Source organism: Osmia bicornis, chromosome 9 (genome assembly GCF_907164935.1).
Source record: "Osmia bicornis bicornis chromosome 9, iOsmBic2.1, whole genome shotgun sequence".
In the NCBI taxonomy this organism is placed as follows: domain Eukaryota; kingdom Metazoa; phylum Arthropoda; class Insecta; order Hymenoptera; family Megachilidae; genus Osmia; species Osmia bicornis.
The window spans coordinates 603311-615727 of NC_060224.1; the positions used below are offsets into that span (position 1 = coordinate 603311).

The 12417-nt window shown below is 30.6% G+C and overlaps 4 protein-coding genes and 1 long non-coding RNA gene across 7 annotated transcripts; 2 read left to right on the top strand and 3 right to left on the bottom strand.

Moving 5' to 3' along the window:
* Positions 1-553: 553 nt before the first annotated feature.
* On the bottom strand, positions 554-1882 carry LOC114877455 (U6 snRNA-associated Sm-like protein LSm8). Of its 2 annotated transcripts, none has more exons than XM_029190059.2 (4): positions 1595-1882; positions 1486-1520; positions 1285-1412; positions 554-922 (listed from the first exon to the last, which is right to left on the bottom strand). In XM_029190059.2, exons 1-4 carry the CDS (start codon positions 1623-1625, stop codon positions 832-834), a joined length of 285 nt encoding a protein of 94 aa, XP_029045892.1. In that variant the 5' UTR covers positions 1626-1882; the 3' UTR covers positions 554-831. The 2 variants fall into 2 exon arrangements, with proteins under 2 accessions (XP_029045892.1, XP_029045891.1); XM_029190058.2 differs by having other exon boundaries at positions 1486-1526.
* Positions 1883-2301: 419 nt separating this feature from the next.
* On the top strand, positions 2302-8387 carry LOC114877439 (serine/arginine-rich splicing factor 1B). Of its 2 annotated transcripts, XM_029190036.2 has the most exons (4): positions 2302-2616; positions 2869-3253; positions 3320-3514; positions 5880-8387. In XM_029190036.2, exons 1-3 carry the CDS (start codon positions 2447-2449, stop codon positions 3509-3511), a joined length of 747 nt encoding a protein of 248 aa, XP_029045869.1. In that variant the 5' UTR covers positions 2302-2446; the 3' UTR covers positions 3512-3514; positions 5880-8387. The 2 variants fall into 2 exon arrangements, with proteins under 2 accessions (XP_029045869.1, XP_046143154.1); XM_046287198.1 differs by lacking the exon at positions 5880-8387 and having other exon boundaries at positions 3320-5774.
* Positions 8388-8478: 91 nt separating this feature from the next.
* On the bottom strand, positions 8479-9661 carry LOC114877440 (farnesol dehydrogenase-like). Its single transcript, XM_029190037.2, has 4 exons — positions 9530-9661; positions 9086-9350; positions 8832-9004; positions 8479-8738 (listed from the first exon to the last, which is right to left on the bottom strand). The coding sequence occupies exons 1-4, from the start codon at positions 9659-9661 to the stop codon at positions 8565-8567; spliced, it is 744 nt and encodes a 247-aa protein (XP_029045870.1). The 3' UTR covers positions 8479-8564.
* A 365-nt stretch (positions 9662-10026) lies between these two features.
* LOC123988156 lies at positions 10027-10869 on the top strand. The gene is made up of 3 exons (XR_006829691.1): positions 10027-10113; positions 10197-10443; positions 10789-10869. It is a non-coding gene; the product is annotated as an uncharacterized LOC123988156 (long non-coding RNA).
* LOC114877397 lies at positions 10439-12407 on the bottom strand. The gene is made up of 2 exons (XM_046287197.1): positions 11430-12407; positions 10439-11201 (listed from the first exon to the last, which is right to left on the bottom strand). Exons 1-2 carry the CDS (start codon positions 11687-11689, stop codon positions 10595-10597), a joined length of 867 nt encoding a protein of 288 aa, XP_046143153.1. The 5' UTR covers positions 11690-12407; the 3' UTR covers positions 10439-10594.
* Between the last annotated feature and the right edge of the window lie 10 nt (positions 12408-12417).

Below are 12417 nucleotides of genomic sequence, written 5' to 3' on the forward strand. Positions count from 1 at the left end.
TTGAATTATGTTGAAATAATTATAAAACGTTCAAACTATTAAATGGCTTAAGGCCTACTACTAAAAACTAAAACACCAATGATATAACAGTACACAACTTAATATGAAAATGCAATATTTTGTAAAGTTAATGTATTTATAAGAATTTTGAAAGTAACTGTACATGAAAATACTTTTTTACTTACATTAGAATTTGAAAAATATAGATGGGGAGGGTATATGTATAAAATCTTTCATTTAAAAATTTGCAAAAATTGCAATTGTAATTATTTAAATTGTTGTGAAATTTAGGTTTTATATTACTAGACAAAATTTTATCTAGTAAATATCATTTGTAAAATCTGTGGTATAAACACATGGTTCCATGCTGATGCTAAATACACACTTACCTGTTAAAATGCAGATTAAAAGTACTTTCTCTTTGAAAGATAATATTAGAAATGGAGTATACATTTAAAGATTGTTTAGTCATTATCTACTGTTAATCTATACATTTTTTTTTTTTATTATCATTATTATTATTATTCTTATAATGCTAAAAAATAAAACTACATTCGTGAGAAGTAAAGTTTACTATTATATAGTAAAACTTTTTGTACAATTCTATCGCTAAGATGATTTGTATTGTTTAATGTAAATAATGCTCTATTTTCCTTAATGCACTTTTAAAACACAAATCTTTTAAATATGGATATATAAAAATGACAAATTTGTATAATAATTAAGCTCTATAAGAAGTTGTACTTTGATTCAACTGTAACTCATTGTTACAAATTATTATTATTATTATTATTGTCAAGCAATAATAATTATAATTTCAACCATTTTTCATTAATGTACAATAGAACTTAGAGGATCAGCTCTAATGGCTGATAGATCCAAACGTGCATCCATCTCATCATCCAATTCTCCTACAATTGCCCTAAAAATAAGAAAAGGAGATACTAACATAACTGTTTCTCAACCAGTTCTTGGAAACTTTCATCAATGTTCAACAATAATGATTTGATTCTTTCATAATTTATATTCAATGGAATTGAAGAAAAAGTATAAATATTTTTAAGATTAAAAGAAGGAATATAACATATTTTTTTATATGCTACTTATGTAATTTCTGAAACTATGAAAACGAAAAAGACATAAGTTATCTTTTACATTTTAATATACTTATTCAGTATTACGTATAATTGTAATCACTATGTGATGTAATAATTGAATGTTGATAGACAATTGTTATAAAAAATGATAATTTTGTTCACCAAAGTAACTAATTTAATTACTTACACATTATCACCTCTGATGATGTGTAAACCTAATACAACTTGTTCTACACCTTGTGTTGTACTATAAACACGTTCATGTGATTCGTCCAATATTATATTAATGGTCTGGTCGAAACCTTTTAATGTACCCTAAAAAAATATACAGATAATTGATATAATAATTACAATTCAATGTTAATTCAATTAAAAATAATACACTTACAATAAAATTTCTGCCATCAGAAGTGATAATAGAAACTGTATCTATGAATTATTAAGGATAAACAGGCAACTATTAAAAATTCATTAAAATAAGGTTAACAAAAGGATACGATTCACGTAACTCTCTAAACCTGACGCCATAATCTTAGTTAGTAATTGCACATTAAGATATATGTTATATAAAAATATAATTTATCTGAGTATTTTCAATGTTTGTAATAATCACACAGGTTAATAGTAAATTAACTACTCTACAAATATACACAGTATTGAACAGTATTTTAAAGAAAAACTACACTAAGAATTCTGAAATGATTAAAAGTTCAATTATATTTTATTTCAATATCAGAAGTATTTATTTAACCTTATAATCAATTTATGTTGAACAATAACAAATTCACTGTTGAACATAATTGAAACATAAAATAAATGATATTAAGATTACATAGTAAAATAGTAGAAATAAGATTTGTCCATATGTTACATTACTTTTTATAAATGTAATTCTAGCGGATTGAAAATTAAATTATATTAACTATTTTAATAGAAATAAATAGAAAATTGTTACATAAATTAATAGCTGTAAAAATACTGGGTATGTATTTATATACATATTACATACTCACGTGAAAATATACCTTGAGCTTTTAAAATTATTTTTATATTTCGTATTACATTTTTTAAGAATCTAATTTATTTAGTTCTACTTATTTAAACGTTAAATATTAAATATGAAAAAAAGAATAATGTAAGAATATGATGTATAATTGGTAGATAGGGCCATCGACATTTGTTTAATCTTGATATTCTACGCGTTTCATGATTATGCTACCCTTCGGCCGGTACCACCATCTTGTTTGTTTCATCAATAAAGTGAGTGTAAAATTTTTGGACGATTGAAATTGAAGGTACATATTTTTGTTGTGTCCTATATACAGTAAATTAAAACAAGAACTGTGAATATGTCTCACGGTGGTAGAAACGAATGTAGAATTTATGTGGGTAATTTACCACCTGATATAAGAACAAAAGATATCCAAGATCTTTTCTATAAATTTGGTAAAGTTATCTTTGTTGATTTAAAAAATCGGAGAGGACCACCATTCGCTTTTGTCGAATTTGACGATCCAAGGTATATTTATTAAATTATACTTAATATAACAAATTTTTCTTTTTTTTCAGATGTACTTTGTACCATTGACTATTGCATTCATTTTTTTTTATTGTATTTCTTTTTATAACATGAATGAACACTTTTGTAAGTCATATTGTTGTAACTTGCAGATTTAAATTAAAACCTCAAGTTACATAAAAATTGATGTTAATATTTTCATCTATATGAAAATTATTATTGAGTAATACAATATAAGTAAATCTTTTTTAGAGATGCAGAAGATGCTGTACATGCAAGAGACGGATATGATTATGATGGTTATAGACTACGAGTTGAGTTTCCAAGAGGTGGTGGTCCCAGTAATAATTTTCGTGGTGGGCGCGGAGCAGGTGACAGTGGAAGAGGTGGCCGTGGTGAAATGAGTAACTCTAGAGGACGTGGACCACCTGCAAGAAGATCTCAGTATAGAGTTCTTGTTACTGGTTTACCTCCTTCTGGTAGTTGGCAAGATTTAAAGGATCATATGCGCGAAGCTGGTGATGTTTGCTTTGCTGATGTTTATAAAGATGGCACTGGAGTTGTTGAATTCTTACGATACGAAGATATGAAGTATGCTGTGAAGAAATTAGATGATTCAAGATTTAGGTCTCACGAGGTAAAATATACTGGGTATTATATGTTTTTTATTTTCATATGGTATAATGTCCATTGTTCTTTGCAGGGAGAAGTAGCCTATATTCGAGTGAAAGAAGATCACAGCAGTGGCGATAGAGGACGCAGCGAAGATAGAGAGAGAGGTCGAAGTCATTCACGAAGCTATAGTCCACGACGTCGTGGTTCGCCTACCTATTCACCATTGCGACGTAATTACTCGCGATCAAGATCTCGTTCCAGATCTCGTTCATACGACTAGTGTGTACGTATATGTTTCACATGGTAATATAAGTAAAGGCTTATCAATATTTGCTTTACCATGTTTCATTATTACTGATTTGAATTTCACTTAAAGACACCTTCCAATCCAAACCAATTTTGTACAAATTATAAAATTATTACTTTCCATGTTGCTTGAATTTAACAATTGTATTGTATCTAATGTATAGTTAGAGCACGGTTCATTTTACGAAGTAGTTTTCAAATATTTTCTCATTTTCTATTTAAGTATCTTCAAATGATGTCCACTATCGGTTAATCAGAATGTACAATATAAATATATTTTTAAAGTTAATTACATTCGAATTATATTTCGTGAAACAATAGATTGATTCTTTAACAGTAAACATTGGCATAAAATTTTAATCTTTTTTCTTATATTAATCAAGAAGAATCGTGCTCATATTAATTGCATATTATCGTTAAAGATATATTGATTAGAATTATTTTTATGTTTAAATACTACATTCCTTTATATTTTGCAATTTGTTTTGACACTATAAATACATATTTAAAGTGTGTAACAATTTTGAAGTATTACAAATGAGAATCTAAAATGACTTGGTTAATGAATTAATGAATTGTGATTAATTAATAAATTGTGATTTGATCAATGTTTGCATTGGTAAACAGCATTTTGTTGTATAGTTTGTTAATATTGTTAATGCGAAGTGAGAATGTTCTCATTTAAGAGATTGTAATGTGAGCATTCTCATTGAACTACTACAATTAGTAACTATACAGCAATGCTTAGTCTGATGTAAACACTATTTTTTATTGTCTTTTTAGATTTGTGTATTCACATTTGAAGTGACGAGAACGGCACATTTTAAAGCATATTTAACATACAAAATTCTTTAAGGCTTTTAATACTAAATGCTTGCAATATAAATTCATGAAGCTAACATTTTGTTTATCGTTAACAGCTCAAAATTATTCCGCATATATATACACATAAAAAGAAAACGGCAATGCCATAATGAATATAAAGCCCATAGGTATTTTGTATAACAAATATATGCGGTGTTAGATGTTTGGTCAGAAGATATATTTTACTCATACATATAATCAAGTACATAAAATACCATAAACATTATGGCATATTAAAATTATTTTTTTCTTTTACAAATAGTTATTAATTCTGACAAATAATTCTCTCGTTCATACCAATACCTCAAGGTTGTTTCCACGGCTCATCGTCGTTTAAGTTTCCACACAAATTTAAGTACTTTTATTTTGGCTACATAGTGATGACAATACAAAGTACTATATATGTTAAAAAATATAACACTTAATACCTGGACAATGTAATACATCGATAGCCATCAATTGATGGTACATATGTGGCATAGTATTTGTTAAATGTAGGTGAAACGTTTATTTTTACTAAGAGATTAATATTCATATAACCAATTTATTTAAAAAAAAAAAAAAAGAAAGAAATACTGGCATAGTATTTATTTATTTATGTATCAACATTGTTCACTTGAATAGTTTAAAGTACAGCTTATATATTTGAGTGTTCTTTAACGATGATTATTGGGCCACCTGTTTGATTTGATGAAAAATTGTGTGTTATACATTACATCTAAACAGACAAAGAATGTTTAACTCATACTAAAATTATTATTATTAGCAATGTAGTAACAGGTATGTTACAGTTATTTGAATATCTGTAGAATGTGCATATTGAAGTAAATTTTATATATAGCTATACAAAAATTATTTTGAGAAATGTGTTTTTATCATTTAAATAAGTTAAAAAGAAATTATATATTTTGCCACACATTTCTCATTGAATGTTTTCCTTTAGAAAATGTGCACACAAATTTCTTAGAATTTGTAGAATTTATTCAGAAACACATTTTCTTCAATTCTCTGTTATACATTAAAAATTGTTGAAGGAAAACAATGATTTCATGTATTCTTGAGAATATTATTATTGCAAATTAATCCTGTGATTTCTATTTTGTTCATACATACTCAGTGATATAAAGGAAGGTTCTAAATTTAAACAAAGCAGATACAAAATGTTTCTTTTTTTATATAGTATTTGCTCAATTTTTAACATGTAATCATATATTTGAATAATGTAAGTCACAAGGATTACATTTGCAGTGATAAATTTTATATATATATATATAATAATATTAATGCATATATTGTGTAAGGGACTAATGTATTTTTTCTTCTTTTGTATATTGGATTGGATTGTAACACAATGAATGAAAAACTGAAATCGACACGATCTTACTTCTTGGATGGATATAATACACATTCACTTGACGGTGGGATGAGATGGAATGCGTTTTGGATGGATTTAATGTATGGAGCATATATTATAAAAGGATTAAGACGTAAATGAGAATGAAAAATAATGAGACAGTAAGGATACTTTCAAGAGGAAATTCAGGATCAGGAATTCAGGAAAGGAATTGGATGAAAGAAACGGATCCGTTTCATTCAAGGATTCTCAATTAGCTCTGGATTTTCATCAGAAAACGTTGGCAAATCCATTACAAGGATTCAAAACAATTCATATTTTTCTGTTTAAAAAAAAAACAAAATTAATATCTAATCGTGATAAAGCAGTGCTTTTGATGAACTAAAGAAAAAAAAAGCCACAGAATGAACAGCTTCGACATGTCACGTGATTACGCTGATTTCTTAATCATTTCAGTGTTTTGGATTTGTTGCAATTCACGCGATTGAAACCTTAACACGCACAGTGACTTTTGTATTTCTTTTTTTTTTCTCTTTTACGTTCTGTACACTGAACGAAAGAACTAGTAATGGAATGTCAACTTTGTACGTTTTACTTTATGAAAGTATTTGCTTCTGATTTTTCGTATACGTCAAAACAGTTTATAAGTTAAAATTATTTTTTTTTTTTATCGTTACTGAGATAACAACTCAGTTCGTTTACGGAAAGTATCAGACGTCTCATCTATCGGCCCCAATCACGAGAAAGGAACGAAAACCACCTAGTGGTTCAACGAAATGAATGCTCGTTGAGAGATCATCCTCGTTTCTCGTTGATTCGTGCAATTAGTATAGGCGATGCGATTGGATATATTAGAGTTTCTCAGGATCAAACGCAACGAACAGTGGTCATTCAGAGAAAACTGTCGCGTTGTAAATAGTGCGTCTCATAACTTCGTTCTATTTAATTATTCTTCTCTAAATCATTTCAATCTTATTACATATTATCTGTCGTGAGCGTGTGTATGTTTTCATATACGTGTGCGGTAAACATAACTACGGGTCTTCGCGTGCAAGAGGAGGAGCGGGGTCGAAAATAAAAAAAAACAATGAAACGATTCCTTCCATCTTAACAAGGACTGGCTCCCTAGTTGTAGAGGATCTCCCGGGATGAAAATAAAATAAAAAATAAATGGAAAAAACATGATTGGGATTAGGATGCTGACAGGATAAATTAGTGTTCATGATGGATGTTTGGATACGGATAAAATTGGCTGGAAAAATATATATATATATATATCTATATATATATATTCGACGGATTATGTTAAGCGGATGACTTGGATCTTTTGACCGGACAATGTACTGTACGCCGTGTTCAATACGGAATAATGGATTTGGATTATCAATTGAGGTGTTAAAAAAGAGCAGAGCGTTTCGTCGTTTGTGCTTCAATAGGTTTCACGGATTATATCGCCTAGGTCGGATAACGGAGATTTGGACTTGCACTTAGCAGGATCAATACAGGATATTGTCGGGATATCATTTTGTCGGATATCATGGATTGAAAACGGATGCAATCACATGCTCCCTATAAGGTATTTCATATCAAGTTTAATATCTGACGTCCCTTCGGTAAACACATTTTCTGCATGCATTCTTCTAAACAATAGTCTTCTATAAAAAAGAAAAACTTCAAAGCAAACAACCACTTTTTAAAATTTTTTAAAAGACTAACTTAAGTATAACAGATACATGTGTAACTTTATGGTTTGAAAGATGTTTTAGTGTGCTTACATTATAATCGTTCAGTTTAATGAAAAATCTGTCACAGTCTTTTCCACAGAATGAATGTCCATCTCCTGGTAATAGCACTAATCCTTCCACAATAGTCTTCTTTAATTAAACGATTTTACCAATCTTGGTATTTTACTCTTCCATGACGAAGAGGAATTGTACAGAACTCCCCTGATCCTTTTCTCAATCAATGTTCATTGATTACAAGTATCACTGTTGTAAGTGTAGTATCACTAATATATAATGATGTTAGTTTCTTTTAAGAATGCAAGAGGAGATTATGTGAGTATATATTTATTATGGAATTCTGTTGCTTTATTTATTCCTTTTTTTTAAGTAAAAGAGGGAATAATATTTGTTTAATTTGAATATTCTGTTTCTGGTATCTGCGATAATAAAGCTGAAGAAACAATGTCTACTACTAGACGCCTGTTCATTTTCGTTAGGCGAGTAACATAAAATAGAAGAAAAAAATATAATTTTCCATTAATTTTCTATTATTAGTCCTGTTTAGGTAATCAAGAGAAGGATACGCTTCTGCCGCTCTTGGACACGTAACTGATTCAGGAAACAAGTGTTTTTTGTAAGATCACAAGTTATTGTTCTCCAAAGTTTATATAACTTTTAATAAAAATTTTGTTAATTTGACGATTTTTTGTTACAGAAATTCTGTTACATTAGGTCTTTTTGTATAAGAAACGTTTAAACGATTACACGTTATTCCAAAGTAACTTATTTAAGTTTTAAAACGTTAGAAATTTAATGGTGCTAATTTTGTAAGCATTTCTGTTTTCTCATGTAATGCGTTACGCTTGTTCTACGAATAAAGTCTGTTGTTTGTCGTTTTTCCTGAACAATTGTACACTTCTCGTTATTATCAAATCTCATGAAAGTAACAATAATTTCTGGTAACAGTCATTGATTGATATATTGCAAAGTATATTTTTATTTTATATATTTACAATGCGTCAATTGTAATGTTTTCTGTTAAAGCAAACAGCAAAAAATGTACGATATCTAACTACTGTTACTTTTTACATTGTCTCACGAATTGGCGTAACTGTAAGTTCTTTGATGAGAACGTTGTCTGGAGTCTGCAATGCGAACAGCACACAGTCGGACACGTCTTTGGGTTTCAAAGCCAGACGCGGATTCTCTCTCAACCATTGTGCGGTCATCTCAGTCTCCACCAAACCAGGACAAATGGACTGTAATATGAAGACACGTATTTATCATGAGAAATCAGAGATTTCTTTCTCCTTTGTGTAGTAGTGACAAAGGTAAATATCGTAACTACTTACAATCACTTTGATGTTGGATTTAAGCTGTGCCAATTCTGAACGGAGGGATTCCGTCAACGCAGTCAAAGCAGTTTTGCTGGCAATGTAAGCTGGAGATACTGGACGATCACGAGTGGTTGGTACCTTCAGTCCACACACGTCGTTAATGTTTATAATAACACCGTTGTCGATTCCTGAAGAATATGACAAACGTACAAATTACAATTTCTGTTTCTTTGAATTGTAGAAGAATGATCGAACCCAAGGATACTTGCCTTTTTTCTTCATCAATTTCAGGACTTCCTTGGTCATGCAAGTCAGTCCGAGGAAGTTTACGTCGAAGACCTTCTTCCAATCATCCATTTCACCGGTGTGCATTGTGGCATCGGTGTTAGTGGCAGCGTTATTGATAAGGATGTTAACAGTTCCTAGGTTCTTCTCAATCCATTCCAACACACGCATAATATCATTTTGATTAGAAAGGTCGCATTGCAGAGGAAACAGTTTTCCTGGTTTCGACTTCAGTTCTTCTGCAAGTGCCTGGTGAAAGAATAAAGAAGAAGTGATTTTTTCTTTTTTCTTTATTTTATTATATACACAGCAATGTTTCTAAGTAATAAAATCTAGGTATTATGGTTTCAGAAAGAAATAGCATAGCTTAGGAATTCAGTTGCAAATGGAAAAATGAATTAGAATGTTAATTCTAGTTAAAAGTATACCTTTATTTTTTCAATACGACGACCAATGCCAACAACCGTCATTCCTTTGCCAACCAAGCATTCAGTCAAGCACCTTCCAATACCAGACCCGGCACCAGTGATTAAAGCAACTTTGTTGGACCAACGTTCCATGATGAAGCGTTAGATTTCTTTTCTTTTTTCGATTGCTATTGGACAAGAGTATCGTGGACGTGAAACCACAAAATGTTTGCATTTCGGAGCATCCACAGCCCCTTTTATACCAGAATGAAATTGTGGCCCAAGATTACCGAGGTCGCGTTAATCTTCCGACTTGAGATACTTTAACAGCTTTAATTTGCTTGCAGCTGTTATGCTATTTTGTGTATTTACATTCCAAATGATACTATATTATTTACAGGAATTAATTGTACATGTATAGAGTTGATATTATTATTAACATACAGTTGGAGAAATCATTAGCTACAGATAGAATGTATTTTGACGTGGAACGAGGACATCTTGAGATAAACTTGTCTGCAGTTTTATTTTTAAACTAGATGCGCTTAAAATGACAAGTAATTAGGATTGAGGGAATAAAGCGAAACATTGTAAATACTTGGAAGGTATCTTAAAAAATCTCTTTTTTTTTTTAATTTTATTATATACAAATTGTTCATGAGAATTTAGTACATATATATTTTTATAGTATTCTTGATATGGATATTAAAATTAAAAGACACAGGATTGTGTGTATTCGGAATCTATAACGAGTGCAACTCTTTTATCAAGAGCACGCGAATATTTCAATTATACTTAATGCATTTTTTTCGACATACATGATGTATGTTTACTTCAAGTAAGAATACAGATAAAAACAGATACAGGTATCTTCTTGACGAGCAACATTGTGTAAATATTGCGTCAGATGTTTTAAAAATAAATCATTGCATCCGGTAAGTTAATTGATTTATTACCAGTAAAACAAGTTTTATTATTGATGCATTAGAAGTTCGAATATCTTAATCTTAAATCTTGATATTTTTTTTCTTTTTTCAATAATCTTTAAATAAAACCTTTATGCGGTGCATCATAATAAAAAAAAAATTAAGAAAATTGCATGAGAATTTTTAATGATTTAGGTAGCTTTCTTTTTGGCGCGAATCGATCGATTACATCTTCGATACCTGTCTCGCCGTACAAAGTTCGATATAGACCCGCGTGATTCGGTTCCCGAACAAATCTCAAACTATCCGCTGCTATTTCACAGCATTCTTTATTTTCTTCTTTTTTCTTTATAGCAATTTGGAAAAGGCTACGAGCTTTACAAAGAAGCGCATTACCACGTTGCGCACCCAACTGATGTAATTCTGTTTGATTTCCATCGAGTATCTGAAGTACTTTGTCGGTTATATTGATCGCATCTTTCAAACGTCCCTCGTTTACCGCCTCTTGCGCTCGATTGTTCAAAATATCGATTATCCTTGCGGTAAGATCGATAGTTTTTCGAGAAGGAGACAGATGCAGTTCACGTATCATTTCATGACATTTGAGGTACGATTTCAACGCTAAATCAACATTATCACGTTTAAGATAAATGTCACCTAGAGTTATGTACGGTTCCATGTAATATTTAGTTAGTTGGCTTTCGTAGATGATACGCGCTGCATGCTCAAGTTTGTCGTTTAATATACATTTCATCGCCTTGTCGTATCTGTTGACAAATTATTTGATTTAAGTTTTCCCGCGCGAACGCTGCGCGATATCGATATTGATTTCGATCGATAACTCGACGCGTTCGATTCGTACGTTAAAAGATGCACGCGTTGCTCGACGAAAATGTTTGAAGATTTACGGTCATCTTTTACAGTATCGTCGTTTATTAGAATTTATAAGGTAAATATAATAATAATAATATGCATTATAACAATTGAATTCTTACCGTATCAAGTACCATTGTTTGATTAATTCATTCTTAACTTCTTTGATCGAAAGTTTTCCCACGATTGAATTTTGGGTATCCCGAGGTTCGAGCAATTTGTAAAAATTTTTGCTAACATTTTCTAACCACGTAATCGCTTCGTCCAGTCGACCGGATAATCGTAAGGCAATAGTTTTTAGCAAAATGAATCCTGGATTGTATGGATTACAGTCAAGCGCTTTTTCAGTTGTCACCAAAGCTTTGTCGTAACAACCGTGCATGCACCATATGACAGTGTAAGTTATCAGTGTATGACCGGTATTATACACGATCTATAAATGTATTAGAATTTATCATGTAACATAAATGTTGTCTTTCTTTATAGGTGATGTATGCATACGCTATTGTAAAGAATATACGATAAGGTTACCGATCGAAAGCTACGGTAAAACAGATTTTTCTTCGAAAGTAAAAGTTAAATTTTTTTGTCGTAAAAAAGATACAAACTTTCAGCAATTCTTGAGCTTCAACGTTATTTTCGTCAAGATCAAGAGCTTTGAGCAACATGTGCCTAGCAATCGCCATTTGTTTCAGATAAATCTTATATTCAGCATGCAACGAAAGTAGAGCGGCTGTTCTTATGGGATCAAAATCCGTTAGAAATTCATCCCAGTAACGTTGAAACATCTCATACTTGTCTAGTTTACGTAGAAGTTTCAATAATTTGTCCTATCGATGTACAAATTACAATATTTTTAACTATAAGAAATAAGGAAAACTACGATTTCCTACTTGCATATCGTTCAGCACTGTGTCGTCTACTTTCAACTGAAAAATCTGTTCGTAGTCGCTCAATGTTTCTAACAACATGCCATTTTCAAAGTACCAATCGCCTCTTTTTCTGTAAGCTGTTACTAATTCTTTGGTATACATGTTTTTCATTTCTGCATCAGTGAGTCTGGAATCGAATTTTGTCATTTTTTTTGCGGTCTCGTAATTCCTGATGGCT